We start from the raw sequence: 17,145 nt of genomic DNA, 5'->3' as shown, positions 1-17,145 counted from the left end.
AAAAGATAATCTTAAGTATTTGAGACCTAACAGATTGTTTATAATCCCATTAATTTTATTCTGTATCATGAAAAGTCAGTTTCTCTCTGCTTTTATAGTCTTAACCAAAATGAAGGAGGACTTATTTATAGTGTTGGGTGTAGAGATTTTAAAAGTATAAACTTGTAATATGTTTTCCCTGATACAGATTTTTAAGCTGTGTAAAATTATTTTAGACTTCTCATTGAAAATTGGCATGTTCCATCAATCCCCATCTTTTCCACCTCTTAGAATAGAGAAGTTGAATTGTGTAACCATCCTTAGGATCTTGTAGTGATCTTTTTTATGTAAATTGTTTTGCTATACAACTTAAGTTGGCATTGGAATTGTAAAATTTATTGATTTGTTGGCCAAAGAATATTAAAAGGTGAACACTGAACAAGAGGAGGAGTATTACCAAAAGTTTAGCTGGGGGGAAAAATGTTAGTAAACTCTAATTTTCTTTTTAATTATTTCCTTCCCTTATATATGTGACATAACTTTTAAAAAATGGGTTTATCAGTTTTTCCTGTTGCATTTAATTCTTTGCAGTTTCCCTTCAATTTTACTAGAGCTTCCTTATGCTTTAAGAGTAGATGCCTACTGATTGCTGTAGAAAAGCGCTTTGATCTTCCATAATCGTGAATATTCCAGAAACCTAAAGCTTTTCTCTTTATGCTCTATAAAGTGCATTACAGTGAAGTTACATCATATGTATGTTTAAGTGAATTCAACTGTAGGTTCAGGATTCTAAATACAATTCTACTAGAATAATGTATCTGCTGGAGTGGGCTACAGTGGGAATGGGAGAAGTGAATCTTTATTTTTCTCCTGATAGCATCAGTCCCTGCATTGATCACTCATAGATTAAGCATCTCATCTTGGGCAGTGTAATTATAGTTTTAAAGATTTTTTTTTTTCATATAACATAGCCCACAAATACTACTCAACCACAGAAACTTGCATCTAGTCTGATGTCAGAAGAAAAACTGGCTTTGTTGGGCTTATTGAAAGAGATGGGTCTGCATCATATGGTGCACTCTAGAGGAATTTTTAAGGCTTAATTTTTATTTTACTGACTTTAGAACTTAACCATTGTATGAGATATGAGTCAGTTGGTATACTTGGCTTGCTGCTTAAGCCAAATTGGTGGATTTTGATTTAGACATTTTTTATTATTCTATCATAGTTTTAAATGTTAACATGTGTGCTGTGACATAGTGATACCCTCTGGACTGAGTTTTCCCTTTTCTAAATAATCATCTGTAACGGCCTATTTATTCTCATTTTCAAATAGGAGCCCATTATTTTTAGTAAAGGAACTGAGCTTTAACACACCAACTTTAGTAACCTCTGTTTCAACTGCTCAGAATCTTTTTTGTTTGCTTCCCAATCTTGACCTTTTTGCAAATTTGCATAGTTGTGTGGCCAGATGGGTAGTCTGGTTAGTCAGGAGCTGGAGTGCTTCATCCTCTGGATACTATATAGCAGAATGACACAGTGTTGAGGAACTTGGGAGGACTTAACTATATGTGTATTTAGAATTTTTGAGACTAGATTTTAGCACTTAAGGATAGATTGTATTTTTAATAATCTTTATTAGTTAATATGTGACTTGGAGCGTTTCCAAATTCTTTTTTTTTTTAGTTGATAAAAGCACCTTTGAAAATGTAATCTTTGTTCTGTGACTAAGTGTTATTTGCATGTATTTGAGTTTGGGGGATACCACATGTCAGAATTAACACCTTTTATCATAAATAGAAAGGACTCTATATAATTCAGAAAGACTGAAAACAGAAAAGTGATTTTTTTAAAACCACCATTGTATGTTCAGGATTTGAATTTTTAGTTCCCAATGAAATTTCATCGGCATACTAAATCAGTTTTCTAAGCTCACATATCTGCACTAAAGACTTGGTTTATTTTCATAAGCGAATAGGGAATTTGTATCTAGAATGTCATATTTTAAGTCTCAATATCTGCAGCTTACTTAGTGCAGTTTACTTCGGTTTGTAACATAAAATTTGAATTTTACCATAGAAAAGGAACTGTAGATTTGAGCACTGAATAATTTGTTGAATTTTGTAAATTCGAAAGACCTTAATCCTTATCTAAATATGTTTGAAAATTCAGAATTGCATCCTCAGCAGTCTCAAGTAGCACCCATAGTAAAATACATTAACAGTTCTACAGTTTTACAGTGAAATGGAAGAGTAGTCACACTAAGCAAAATGTTTGACTACAAATAATCTCATGTTCAGGGTTCAATTATGTTTTGCCATCAAATGTATTACCAAACTTCTGTTTTCAGATTGGGTATCTGTGTGACTGATAAATCTCAATCTAAACTATCAATTCAAGCTTACTGATTAGGGAGTCATGTTTTAAAACTGTCTGGAGTTATTTTATGTTTATTTCTTAAGAGTTAACTTTTTTTCTGTATTAAAATAACTTCCTGCCTGTGTACTGTTCAAAAATACTGTAATTGAGGGGTATCTTTTAAAATAAGTATTTGGGTTTGTTGAGGTTGTTTTGTTTTGTTTTGTTTTTTAACGAAATACACATTTTGTTAATCTAGAATCCATCTTCTCAACTGAATTTTTAAATTGTTCATTTTTTCCAAAGTACCTGTCACCTTCCCCACCTGCACTTTGATCATTTTAGTTGATCTGCTTCAGCTGCAGGAATGTCACCTAAAGGGCAGCAGCCTGAGATACCAGATATTCCAGTTGCTGGTGTATCACATGATGCACCAGTATCCTTGTATTAAGAAGTGGACTCATAAAATCTTAGATTATTTCATCTAAATTTCTACCCCAGAGAATTGTAAGAAGCTATCAAAACAATAATAGTTTCAGCCCTAGCTGGTTTGCTCAGTGGTTAGAGCAGCAGCCCTCGGACTGAAGAGTCCTGGGTTTGATTCCAGCCAAGGGGCATGTACCTCGGTTGCAGGTTCTATCCCCAGCCCCGGTCGGTGCATGAGGGAGGCAACAAATCGATGTCTCTCTCTCAGATCAATATCTCTCTCTCTCTCTCTCTCTTTCTCTCCCTCCCTCCCCCTTCCACTCTCTGAAAAGCAATGGAAAAAATATCCTCAGGTGAGGATTAAAAACAAACAAACAAACAAAAAACAGTAATAGTTTCTGACCTATGCCTAGACACCTCTAGTGAGGGCAAATTCAACAACTTTCTTGATCAGGTTATTGTACACTTGTGTATCTTGTTTAGAAGTTTTTCCATATATTGAACAAAAGCTGCCTCCTTAAATTTAAATCTTCTGGTTCCTGTTTTGCCTTTGGAAGCGTACTAAATAAGTTTTCTTGATCTCCAACATCATAGTGTCCTTCAAATATTTGAAGTCCTGTTATGCTCCTTTACAATTCTCAGGTTTTAATCATGTCCCTCACATGACTTCTTCGCTGCCTAAACTCCTATTGTTAGGTGCTGTATATATGAGCTTTTTTAAGCACTTGATTCACAAGTCGGTACATAAAAAAATTTATTTTCTCATGCAAATAATAGTAAATCTAAAACAGACTTTTGTCTGTTTCTTTTTATATTTTAAATCTCATTGGTTTGGAGGTGGGCTTTTCCCCCTTCACCTGGTAAATGTCTTTGTAACCTCAGATGAAAGTCTCTTCATCTGAGGTTGTAGGAAGAAATCACTAAGGATCCCTCCTGATTTAAAACTTTTTGGTTCTGAGAAATGATTCTGATTCTGTCTACAAAGCCATCTTGTCCATCTTTGTGTAAATTGCAAGTTCGACTACCAAAGTATAATATATGGAGGTAGACAATATAACCTAAAAACTTTCTACCTTGATAGAGATTTAAGGAAGTATGGTCATTTTTATTTCCACTTAACATTTGGTTACACTTTGAATTATAATGGCATCCAAGATGTTCTTGGTTTTCTGTATAAGTAATAATCTAAAACCCAGTTCAGATTGTACTTGGCCCAATTTACTACCTTGCCAAGCTTTCTTTTGATGTACACAGCCTTTTGGATTGGAATTTTCTGTCTCAGAAGAAATTTAAAATAGCATCTCATGGCATAAAAGGACTACAGTCATCGCCTATTTAATCTCTTTCATATTTAGATGAACATACTGAATCCCAAAAGGTTAAGCAACTTTCGCAGGTATACTCTACTAGTTATGGCAGACCTGAGAACTAAAATAGCAGTCAGGATATCTTGGCCCCCAGACCCATGGTTTTTACTACCATTGCTTCCAGCTAATACATAATCTGTACAGTTCTTCAAGATCATTCATTAAAAATATCCAGGGGAAATTTTATAACTAGACTCTAGAATATAGAGATATCTATATTCCTACTAGGAAATTCAAGACTTTGGCAACTCACTTAAATTTAGAAAATTAAATATAAATCTCAAAAACATTAGCAAAACTAATATTATGTTCATTCTAAGCATTCAGGACAGATCAAATTTGTAGATTTTCTTCAAGTTCTGATTCAACAGATTTCTGTTATATGGAAATGGTCATGTTGACAAAAAATTACTTTTTTATGTCAATATTCAGAGATTATCCTATTATCAATAAAGTTTTCCATATTAGAAATCAGATCCGAGGATTTCAAACATAGTAGAAAAACTCATCAAAGAACAGGTATCAGTTAAATAGATTTATAACACACAAAATTTAAAAATCAATAGAATTTTCCCAATAAGAAATTATTTTTTTGAATTTGTATCCCAAAAACTTAGTTCAGCTACTCAAGTTTAAGAGCTATATAGATACCAATACCTTCTTTCACAATTTTCCGATCCATTCAAAATATGGTAGAATTTCTACCCAAACACTTTGTAGTTGTACAGAGTGGAAGCTGTATACTGGTAGATAAATGATTCATCATGAATTGTGAGAATTACAAAACTTGATGAAGTGATATTCTAACTAAATCATCAAAATGCAGTTATAGACAACAAATTAGGTGGCAGTATTTTGCAAACATTCAACTTGAGATTGAGGAAATTTGCATGATTTATAGATTCCCTGGTATCCAGGGATGCATGATAACCCTTTTTTGGTTTTGTTTTGAAAGAATTCTTACCTAAACATCACAGGCTTCTTAAAGAAGCCTTTAAGGTCAGATGTTGTGATTGTATGTGCTTTTTTTTTTTTTTTTTTTTTTTTTGCTTTTTTTAATTGGCAAAATGAAAAAAGGTTTCCTTTTTAAAAACTGAACACACTTTTTGAGGGGTAATAAATGAACATTTTTTTGTTTGTTTTTTTTAGAACTGAGCTCTCCATAGACAAACATAAGTAGCATAACACAGTGTCTTTCCTCAGACATCATTCTGTACAGTAAATCAACATAAACAACTCCGTTCTTATTGACTGGATTTTTTCCAGGTGGGTTAATTGGGTGGGGAAAATTAACATATGGAGCCTCTTTTCTTCCTGTTAAACTTAAAGGATGGGTTCTTTTTTTTTTTTTTTTTTTTTTTTTAAGGTAATAAATCAACAACCTTATGTTTTATGTAGAGGAAATGTTTATAATGACTAAAATTAGAAAATATGTAGAACAGTTATGTTAGGGATCATCTGAATGCATTGTGGGACAGTAATAGGAGTAAACTAGAAACCAAATGGTAATTATCAGATCTGTTCTCAAGCTCAGTGCAAAGTTGAATTTCAAATATGTGGATTAAAAAAAACAACCTGGTATTACCTTTTTATACAAGTGTCACAAATTACAAAAATAATGGTTCTGCAACTTGGGAAGCGAGCAGTTCTCTTTCCTGTGTTTAACTCAGGAAGTTTAATTTTGTTTTTCTTTAGTCTCAAGCCACTCTTGTTAAATGTGGTTGTAAAAATGCTTAAATTTTCATTTGAAAGTGATCTTTAGCAGGACCATGAGCTTTTGTCAAATGCTTTAATTTTGCACAAACTTTTTTTAGTGCTGAAATTTTAGTATTGTCAGAAGTCTATGATATTGTGCATTTTTATAAAGTATTTCTTCATTTTATGTTCAGCATTTACAGCCGAACAATACCAGCAACATCAACAGCAACTGGCACTAATGCAGAAACAGCAGCTTGCACAAATTCAGCAACAGCAAGCAAATAGTAATTCCTCCACCAACACTTCACAGGTGAGGGATTTGTCTGTCTTATGATTATCCCTCATTGTTTCCCACCAGAGTTCATCTCTAATTACCAACTGTTGTCATAGAACCTTGCATCTAACCAGCAGAAAAGTGGCTTTCGCCTGAATCTACATCATAGCCATTCTATACAGGGTTTAGAAAGAACATTACAGGTGAGTATAGAAGCTATTGCCTCTGCTCCCTATTTTAAAAAGTAAAACTAAAAAGCATAGTTAAATGAGATAGAGACCCTGTCTTCAAGTCTGACCTGTAGTCTGATATATGTCTTTAATATTATAAGCCCACTGACATCTAGCTCATTACCTTGTTATTTTAATTAGTATTACAACTTATTAAAAATTATACTTCTTTTAGAAGAAATCACTTTTAAACCTAAAGTATGATAAATGTCTGCCATTTAAACATATTTAAGGCTTAGAGACTGAGATTTGATTCTCTAAGCATCTTGGAAGAAAAATTCATGTAAAAAATTCAAGGACCTCTTAATTTATTAATATCATATCTGATATGATATTTAGTTACTTCCATTTTAAAGGAATAGTTTTCTTACTATCCTAAAGGTGCCTTTGGTTATGTGTATATATATATGGTAAGTTAGGTGAAAGAAGTTTACCTATTCATTTATTTATTATATGTACTTGCAGATCACTGAAATGTTTTACTAGCTTATTTCTTATCCAACACTTTGTGTTGGAGGTTTATTGTTTCCACGTTATAGGACGTTGATTTTGGTAATTAACTTGTCCATATTCTATATTGTCACATATGAAGATCCAAATTCATAATCCTGAGTTATAAGATTATTTGAACATTCCTCAAATTTGACTATCAAAAGATATTCCAGTGGTTTGCCACTTTAATTTTTCATACTGATTTTGCTATACCTGTGTAGCTTAATATTAATCTGAAAGTAAGTGATGCTGATTAGATTTGTTTTTTATTTTCTTTTTAGGGTTTTGTTTCCAAGACTTTGGATTCTGCTAGTGCTCAATTTGCTGCTTCTGCTTTGGTGACATCAGAACAACTGATGGGATTCAAGATGAAGGATGATGTGGTGCTTGGGATTGGGGTGAATGGTGTCCTTCCAGCCTCAGGTAAGGACAATGACATTTAAGTGGTTTTAATAAGATTTGTAACACATTCCTATAATAAACAACCAAGTTGCACATTGCTTAGTTGCTTCTCTCTTTTATTCTAGGAGTATATAAGGGCTTACACCTCAGTAGTACTACACCAACAGCACCGGTACATATGAGTCCATCAGCAGGTTCAACTTTGTTACAGCCTTCAAACGTGACACAGACTTCAAGTTCCCATAGTGCACTGAGTCATCCAGTAACTGCTGCCAATTCTGCAACAACTCAGGTTCTGATTGGGAACAACATTCGATTAACTGTACCTTCATCAGTTGCCACTGTAAACTCTATTGCCCCCATAAATGCACGACACATACCTAGGACTTTAAGTGCTGTTCCATCGTCTGCCTTAAAGCTGGCTGCCGCAGCAAACTGTCAAGTTTCCAAGGTCCCATCTTCATCCTCTGTAGATTCAGCCCCAAGGTGAGTAATTATTTTAAGACTAAAGTGTTTGAAAAGAGATCCAACTTAAATTCCCAGGCATTGCTCTCTACTTATTTGTGGCTTTTGCTCTTTCCGTTATATATATTAAAAATATATACATGAGAATTCCTTATTTATTAAAGAACTAAACAGATAAATCTAATTCAGTATTGTTGAAAATTTTTACTAAATGGTACAGTGAATATTGCATATATGATTTGGGATTTAGTTGATAACAGCTTATAATGTTTTCACTCTTATACCTCTAGATGGATGGGGTTCTTTTTCAAATGCTTCTTTGTGTATTCTCCCAAAGCTTTTTTTTTTCTTTTAATATATCTTTATTGATTTCAAAGAGAGGAAGGGAGAGGGAGAGAGAAACATCAGTGATGAGAGTCATTGATCAGCTGCCTCCTGCATGTCCCCCACTGGGGATTGAGCCCAAAACCTAGGCATGTGCCCTGATCAGGACTAAAACCGTGATCTCCTGGATCATAGGTTGATGCTCAACCTCTGAGCCACGCCAGCCGGGCCCAAAGTTTTTTGTGTAGACAGAACTGATAGAACTCACATGGCTAGAGTCCTAAGCTGCTCTTAATCATATAAATAAAAAGCCTTACAATGTTCATGCCAGGTCAACTTTTAATCAGATGATTATTTTGTATGCTAACTGGTCTTCTTGGGTTTCAATGGACAGTTTAGAATGTGTACTCAGGCTCTATTCTGTTTTAAATATTAATGGTAAATTCCTGCTGTTTATAAAGTACTGTGGGGAAACAAAAAGAAAGACAAGAAGTTTTCAGTTTAGTTAGAAGAAAAGCATAAAAGTGTGAAAAGTTAAATAATGTTGATTGTAAATAATAGGTGAAAATCGTTCTAGAGGTATCACAAAGCATTATATGCTTGTCAAATTAATTATATAGATTATGGCTATAATTTCAGTATAAGGAAACATCTTTCCACAAGAGTGTTCTGGGAATGTTCTACAAAATAAGATTAGATTTGATTTTGATTGGGCATAGAAGAGGAAGACAGAGAGTTGGGGAATATAAACGTGTTCAGAGGTTAACAAGTAAACTAGTTTGTCTACAGGTTTGGGAAGGTTAGTAGTTGAAGTTGGAGTGGTAGGAAAAAGCCAGACTGATATTTAGACTTCCTCAGCTGGCAGTGGCCTAGAAGGAGGAGCAGGGTTTGTAGCGACAAACTATAGCCTTGAGTTTCCAAATCCATGCATCCCTGTCTGCTTCTGAACTTAATAGACCTTGTCTGCTCGATACTAATCTATTCTTATTAGTATTCTGGTTCTAGTCACAGCTAATCAATCAGTTGTAGTTCTTAAGTATATCATACATGGTTTTTGTCACTATAGAATTGTATAACCATGGAAATTTGCAGTATATGGAAAGCTTTTCTTTTTTTTTATCCTCACCTGAGGATATGTTTTTACTAATTTTAGAGAGAGAGAGGAAGAGAGAGAGAGAAACATCAATGTGAGAGCAAACCATCCATCAGTTGCCTCCCATACCTGCACTGACGGAGGATCAATCCTGCAATCTAGGTGTGTGCCCTGATCAGGAATCAAACTCACAGCCTTTTGTTTCACAGGACAGTGCTCCAGCTAATTGAGTCACCTGGCCAGGGCTGAAAAACTTTTTATATAACTTACTTTAGTTCCTTTGTTTTAAAGATGAGGAAACAGATCCTGAGAAGTTAACCGACTTCTCTAGGTGCACTCAGCAGTCTAGGTGCTTGAACAACTAAGACCCTAGTCTTCTGATTCCCAGCTCAGTAGCTGTCCTGCTCTACTCTGTATGTAAAACCTTACTTAAAGTCCTGACATGAATGAACCTTGGCCACATATGTTCCTTATTTTAAACCTCTGATGAATGGTTTAGTAGAGGAGGAAATTGAAACTAAAAACTAAAAGTTGGGAATTTTTAGTGTTTTTAATATCTAGGTTGGGTGCTACTACAATTCTGTTGGTAATATAGTCGATCATGGAATTTATAAGCCTGACTTCTGGTTGTGTATTTCTGATAATAAACTATAAAGGTTCCTATTCCTCTACTTGCTGTCTTTCCCAAGAGTCAAATTTCTTTCTATTATTGAAAACATTTAAACTTTTTATTGGGAAAATAGCCTTTGTTTGTTCAATTTATATTTGTTAAATTTGTTGCAGAAAAGTAATTTATTGAACTTTATTTCAACAGGGAAAATCATGAATCAGAAAAGCCAGCACTAAACAGCATAGCAGACAATACAGTAGCAATGGAGGTGACGTAGCTCTCTCAGGAGTGGGACTGCAACCTGGGGACTTGATTAGGTGCTATGCATCAGTAGCATTTTGAATGCAGGGGATGATGAAATGCAGCACATGCATTTCTGTGGCAGCTGTGGGGACTTGACAGCAATGCTCATCTCTCATGCTTCAATTTTTTTTCTTACTGTTAATAGGAAAAAAATCAACATCTGTAAATTAAGAATACAGCAATTATCTGTACAATACTGCATATTTGTAATACCCTTGTATATATGTTACTTGAATACAGAAATGTTCATTTGTGATGCTTTGCACTTGGGGGTGGGGGGGTGGGAGGGAAATAAATTGCAACAAAGAGTGTGAGATGTGAGATTGTATAGAGATGAAGTGTCATCACATCATGTGCATGGTGCGGAACCTGCTGTTTTACCTATTTATTGTGCCGTGTTTACAGTTTTTTGTACACTGTACCTTCATTGGTTCCTGTGCTGTAGTAAATGTGTTAGGTAGCTGTGGACTCCTTGGTATTTTGTAAATGGTATAACATAACTTGGTTCCCCTCTGGGTCCCTGAGTTTTCTGTGTATCATGTGAAAAAAATGGTGACATACATACAGATTTTACAAAAAAAAAAAAGGCATCAGTTTAAAAAAAATAGGGGGAATGTACTGTTAAATGGGGATCTTCCTGGTCTACTATCATTAGGATAAGTAACAAGCTAAAAATGAAGTCTCTTGAATCTTCCCATCCCCACTTGCCCACGAAGCTGTGGGTAGTTTCTGGTACTTAAAGCACTAATGTTATGTTGCTGCTCTACAAACAGCCCAGTAGTCCAATTTCCTTCCACACCAAAAAGTGTTAAATCAAGTATGCAAATGGAGTCCTTACAACTGGAGTTTATGTTGTCTTGCCCTTTTTTTTTTAGCACAAAAGAAATTGTACTTTTTTATTGTCAAATTGTTTAAAAGACTTCATTCTTTACTTGTTCTTACAAAAGGATATAAGGGAGAAGAATGCAGTAATTGCTATATGTGTATCATCATTCCAGTTTCTAAAAACAGCCAGCCAGCTTTTTTCCTTTTAAGATTCTCCAGAAGGCTGCAAGGCCAGAACCACAATTATCGGGTGCCTTCCTTTGGAAATATTTGACCTCTCTTCTGTGAAGAGAATGGTACTTAACAGACTACTACCAGTGCTTTGTCAGTACCGAAGTCTGAATGCCCAATCCAATGGCATACATTATCCTTAAGGTTTTTAATCCCACCTGGAAAAATTGTGATAGAATTCTCACAAAATAAACCCAGGGCATTACATGTTGACAAACTAATGTGTAGTGGTCTTTTGCTTTTATTTTCACCCCAAGAACTTTTGTGTGACTTTAATCAAAATCATTCAGTAAAGGGGAACATGGGAATGGGAATGATGACTTTATCTTTAAGTTCATATTTTCAACAATTATTTACCGAATGATTACTCTGCTTGGGACTATTTTCAGTCCAACAACAGTGAAAAAATTCCTGCCCTCGTGGAGTTTTTAATCTCATTAGGTGATTAAAAACAAAATTAATAAGATTTAAGTGGTATTGTGGTAAGTATTAGGGGGAAAGTAATGCAAGGATGGGAGGAGAAGCAGTGCCAGGATGGGGTGGGGGATGGGCAAGAAAGATGGTTCCATTTATTCAGAGACTTGAAATTGGGAGAAAAGCATTGTAGGCAGAGAGAGTAAGTACAGAGATCCTGAGGTAGGAGTGCCTGGTTTCCTAAAGGAATACCAGTGTGGCTGGTACAGCAGGAAAGAGAAGAGTAGATAGGTCGGGGAGTAACCGGGAGCCTGCTTGTGGAGGACCTAGTCCGAGATTTTAAGGACTTTGGCTTTACCTCTACTTGAGAAATGAGTTTGGAGCAGAGGAGTGATGTGATGTGAACAGGCTCATTCTGGCTTTGGTCTTCAGAATGGACTGCAGGGGGAGCCCAGTTAGGAAGCAAATTGTAATAATCCAAGTGGGAGATAATAGTGACAAGGATGGTAGTGAAAAGTAGTTGAATTTTGTTTATATTTTAAAGGTTAACCCAGTAAACTTTGCTCGCTGAGTAGGTGTGAGGAACATGAGAAAAGAAAAAAATGATTTAAGAATGACTCCACAGTATTTGGCCTGAGCAGCTGGCCTCAGTTGGAAAGCACTGTGGGAGGAGTGAGTTTGGGGGAAGCTCAGTTTTGGACTATTTGAGGTATCCATTAGACATCCAACTAGAGATGTCATGTAGATACATATAAAAGTCTGTTATTTGGAGGAGAGGTCTGGGCTGGAGGTCAAAACTTGAGTTATCTTCATAGATGATGTTAAAAGCCATGAACCTGGGTGAGATCAAGAGTGGGATTAAATCTTGGTGTAATATAGCTGTCACTGTTTGAGTGTTTTACAGTTATTCTCACCTTTAAGAGAATTCCCTGTCTAAAAGGAGCAGACTTAGAATTTGGATAACTACTTTTGTTTATTCTGTTCTATGTCCTTTAAGGAGAATATAGTGACTAAAAACTTAAACTGCTGATTTACATGTATTCAAATAATTGGGATTAGGATTAAAATATCTAAATGAAACCTCACAGATAGAAGCAGGCCTGGGCCCATAAAGTGCCTAGTGTGCCTCCTGGATTGGGGAACAAGGAAAGGAGTCCTCATCAAGCATACCCAGTCAGGAATTTGCAGTGAGTTGCATGGGCAGGGATGGAGAAGTGGCAGGTAGGCAAGTGATGATCAATATCCATGTAAGCACTTACTCTCTTATTTGACAATACCAACTCTGAGATGCAGAGAAAATACATATTGGCATCATTCACATTTTAAAATAAGGAAAATTATTCAAAACTGCATCTTTGGCCTCTAAATTTTTTGCAGTTTTTTCATATACTCTACTACCAGTGTTAAAATAGCCTGAAGTGAAGGACTTGATGCAAACGTGCAATTTAAACACTAAGATATTAGGGAAAGGAAAATAGGTCATCATGGGAACTTTGACATCTAGTCTAGTTAATAACTACCACTTACTGTGTATTTACAGTGTAACATCCTATGCATAGTAATTATCTCATTTAATCCTCACAATAACCCTTTTAAGTAGATACTAGGATTACCACCATATTGTAGGTGAGATTCATTCAAAGTTACACAGTGATTGACAGTCCAGGGTTTGAACTCATCAGCCAGATCCCAAAGCTGCAGCTGTTTGTATCCCCCTGCTTGGTAGGTAAACTGGGAAACAGATTACTAATATAATTTCTTAGTAACCTTTGTCCCTGTTGTGTTCCTAAAGAAACGTACTGTTGATTCTTTCCTCTGCAATTATGCTTTTGTCCATTTCATAAGTAGAAGCCCAAAAACCTCCCAAATTGAATTTTTACCCTAGGTATAAATTTTGTTTTCCCAAAAAGACAGTGTTTTCTGAACTCCAAATTTAGGAATTTTTTTCATGAATATTATAACAATATAGAATATGCTACAATGTTAGTAATAAGTTACAGATGGGTAAGCAGGATTCCACATTCCTCACTAATAACTTAGAGCAGATCTGCTTTTGTCTATTTTATGTAATGATGTTTGTTCTACATGAATTATTCCCCCCAAAAAAGAATCTGCTATTTTAATGTTTAAACGTAACAGCAAAAGGAATTAATAGACAAATCACACATTGATTCAACAGGTATTTATTAACTATGCCAGGCACTATTGTAGGTGTTGGGGACACAGCAATCATCCAAGTTCCTGCCTTCATGTATCTGACATTCTAGTAGGATATGCATTAAATAATAAGCTAGGCAAAATTAAGCAAACATTAAAATTAGAGTTAATATAAAATGCCTAATGGAGTCATTTTGAGATTTTTTAAATAAATGTAATACTTATCCAGCTTTGGAAATTATCTGTGAAATACATTATTTCAAGAACCAGACAACAATTTCAGTATTTTCCCAGAACAATAAGTTATGAACAAATTAGGTACAAAAGCCTCAAAAAAAGTTTCATATAGGCAAAATGTAAAACCCTGCGTTTTACAGGAGAATCCAGTCTTGGAGAACGATCTGCCCTACTTTTGTAGTTTATAAAACAAAAAGGGGTTGGTCTGTAGACTGTCAGTATTGTAGAGCATTCGTCTTTACTGAAGACTGTTTCTGACCACTTGTATTAGTTTCCTATGGCTACACTAATAAATTATCACAAATGATGACTTAAAACAACAGAAATTTATTTTCTCACAGTTCTGAAGTCCAAAATAAGTTTCAGTGAGTTGCAATCAAAGTGTCAGCGGGCCATGCTTCCCTTGGAGGCTGTAGGGGAGAAGCCGTTTTCTTGCCTCTTCCAATTTGTGGTGGCTACCTGACATCCCTTAGAGTATGATGGCATCGCTCCAAACTGTCTTCACATCACCTTCTCCTCTGAAATCTCCCTTTGCTTTTCTCTTGTAAGTGTATGTGTGATTGCATCTAAGGCCCACCCAAATAATCCAAAATAAACCCTTCAAGATCCTTAATTCAGTCTTTTGCCATGCAAGGTAAATCACAGATTCTGGGAATAAGGACTTGCACATATTTTTGCCATAGAGAATTGCATTGTGGATTGACTGAAAACATTTGGTCTCTAATCTGGGAAGATGAGACAGGCTATGTCTAAAATCATTACAAGGAATATACTTAAGAGTGATCATTGATTTTGTTCACCAAATGTTGAAGTTCTAGATATAAGAGCCTTCCCACCCCACTCATCTACACACATTTGATTCTGGGAAAATATGATTGATGGAAGAACTATGCAAGTTTACAGTAAATTAATTTAGGGTTTGGAACTGTGCTTAGAAGTTAGATAAATAAAAGTTCACAACAGGTTTAATGTATATGAAAAAAATTGGTATGCTGTTAGGGTCAAATTAGGGATTCTTTCAGGTAAATCTTACTTCAAGGTAACCATTATAAAACCAACTTTAATTTCCATTAGACTAAAATGGTGATTTTCAACTGATGTGCCACAAGAATTTTTAAAACATGCAATACCTGACTATCTTTAGTCAGGGGCACTGACCTCTTTTCCCTTAGATTGTCAAATTAATAAATGACAACAGCCAGCACAATAGCTGTCCAGTGTGAATGAATCAAAATTATACCTTTTTGTTGTTGTTAGGTTGGGGGGAAAAATGTATTTCTTAGTGTGCTGCAGCATTTTAGTAATTTATGTGCCATGAGGTTAAAAAGGTTGAAAATCGCTGGACTCATCTTATTTGACGCAAGTCAAATTTTGTTTGTCTTTTGCAGTCTTGACTCCAAACCTGTTCTGTTCAATTTGCTAGCTACTAACCACATGAATACTTAAATGTAAATTAATTTAACTTAAATAAAATTAAAGAATTGGCTCCCTGGGAACACTAGCCACATTTCAAATGCTTAAAAGCCATTTGGCATAGTGGCTGTCATATTGGACAGAACAAATATAGGACACTTGCATCACTGCAGAAAGTTCTGCTAAATGGTGTTCCAAAGCAAATACATATATATAATCTGTTTATTGATCATTTCCATTTGGATGTCTTCAACACTTCAACATGTTCCACAATAAGGTCAACCCCTCACTCCTAAAAAGAATCCACATATGCAGCATGGTTCTTCTCTAGTGTTCTCTATCTTAATAAATGGCACCACAGTTTACCCATCTTACTAAGCCAGAAACCTGAGTCGACCTTTTTTCTTCTACCTAACCTCCCACATCTATCAGGCAAAAATGATTGTTTTAATTTCCTGTATGTGTTCATTTGGTATGCTAGCATGTGGTTAGTAGCTAGCATATTGAGCAGCACAGGTTTGGAGTCAAGACTGCAAATGATCAACAAAATAACTTGAGTCAAATAAGATGAGTCCAGCGATTTTCAACCTTTTTCACCTCATGGCACATAAACTAATTCGCATGCTTTCCATCTCCACCACTGCCACATTTGTCCAGGCCACCATAATCTCTCTTCTGGACTCCAGTTCCCTAACAGCTCTCCTGCTTCCAGTCTTAACTCTAAACCTTTTTTCATTTTACTCTGTTGCCAGACCATTCTTTCTAAAACAGAAATCTGACTAATGCTCTTGGGTGAATTCCAAACCTCTTCACATGGTTTACAAAGACCATCTTTGAGCACTTCCTCTTCACATTCTCTACTCCAGTCCTAATAGCAGCTAACATTTATTGACCAATTATTAATCACCAGCACTCTTCTAAGCTCTTTGTTTGCACTACCTTGTGTAGTCCCCATAACCATGGGCACTGGGTATGGTTGTACAGGTTATACTCTATTAACTATATGGTCCCATGTAAATGACCAAAAAAATTTTTACAGATGAGGAATCAGAGGGAAAAAGTTACCTGCCCAGGTGGGATATAACTAAACTATTTTAACTCCTGAGTCTACATAGGTAAGTAAAGGCCACATGTTTAAGCACCAGGATAGCTTCACCGAGGACAAGTGCAAAGTATTGTGCATTTGTGGGTAAATAATACCATATGTAGAAGATTGTGTATTCAAAGCTAAGAGATAAAAAACCAAAGAGACTTCACTTCTAGGAAGAAATATCTCCTCTTTCATCATCAGGTTGGAAGGTGGAAGAAATTCTCACAATTGTCCCTTTTATAAAGTGAAGCAATATATCTTTGTGTGACTTGTTGGCCATTCCAGGAAATTCAAGAGTTTAGGCATAAATGACATCCTAACAGTTTGATTATCCTGAATTTTCGGTGTATACAAAAAGCATCAAAAATTATAAATACGTATGTACATATAAAAAACATTTTCCTTATTTTTTAGTCTTTTTAAAAGAAATTTGACATTTTGAAGCAAAAAATAGTAACAGCTTATTATGGCATTATAAGGATAAAATGTGTGTCTACAGTAGCACAAAGCTCAGGGAGAGGGCCTAAGGATCTTATTCTATACTTGAAATTGTATAATATCACTTGAAATTAGACTATAATGAGTTAAAGAAGTATACTTAAATCCTAAACCAACCACTAAAATAACAAGATAAAGAGTTACAACTAATAAGCCAGGAAAGAGGTAAAGTAAAATCATAAAATAATAATATTTTTTTAGAAAGCAGAAAAGCAGGTAGTTTAGGTCGTTGATTTAATTCCTTTATGCTATAAATTTC

General features: G+C 35.2%; 1 protein-coding gene across 3 annotated transcripts in view; it reads left to right on the top strand.

Moving 5' to 3' along the window:
- The window catches only part of EPC1 (enhancer of polycomb 1), a 97,990-nt gene extending 86,692 nt beyond the window's left edge, over positions 1-11,298 (top strand). For 2 of the 3 annotated variants that reach the window (XM_016196312.2, XM_016196310.2), the window contains exons 11-15: positions 6,020-6,138; positions 6,219-6,305; positions 7,106-7,247; positions 7,352-7,712; positions 9,923-11,298. In XM_016196312.2, coding sequence (XP_016051798.1) covers positions 6,020-6,138; positions 6,219-6,305; positions 7,106-7,247; positions 7,352-7,712; positions 9,923-9,995 — 782 coding nt within the window. In that variant the 3' untranslated portion in view covers positions 9,996-11,298. The remainder of the gene's footprint in view (positions 1-6,019; positions 6,139-6,218; positions 6,306-7,105; positions 7,248-7,351; positions 7,713-9,922) is intronic. The other variant, XM_016196311.2, reaches the window with a different exon arrangement.
- The last annotated feature ends 5,847 nt before the right edge of the window (positions 11,299-17,145 follow it).

The sequence above is a fragment of the Miniopterus natalensis genome, chromosome 1 (assembly GCF_054644295.1).
Source record: "Miniopterus natalensis isolate mMinNat1 chromosome 1, mMinNat1.hap1, whole genome shotgun sequence".
NCBI lineage: Eukaryota > Metazoa > Chordata > Mammalia > Chiroptera > Miniopteridae > Miniopterus > Miniopterus natalensis.
This window is presented reverse-complemented; position numbering and strand designations above follow the sequence as displayed.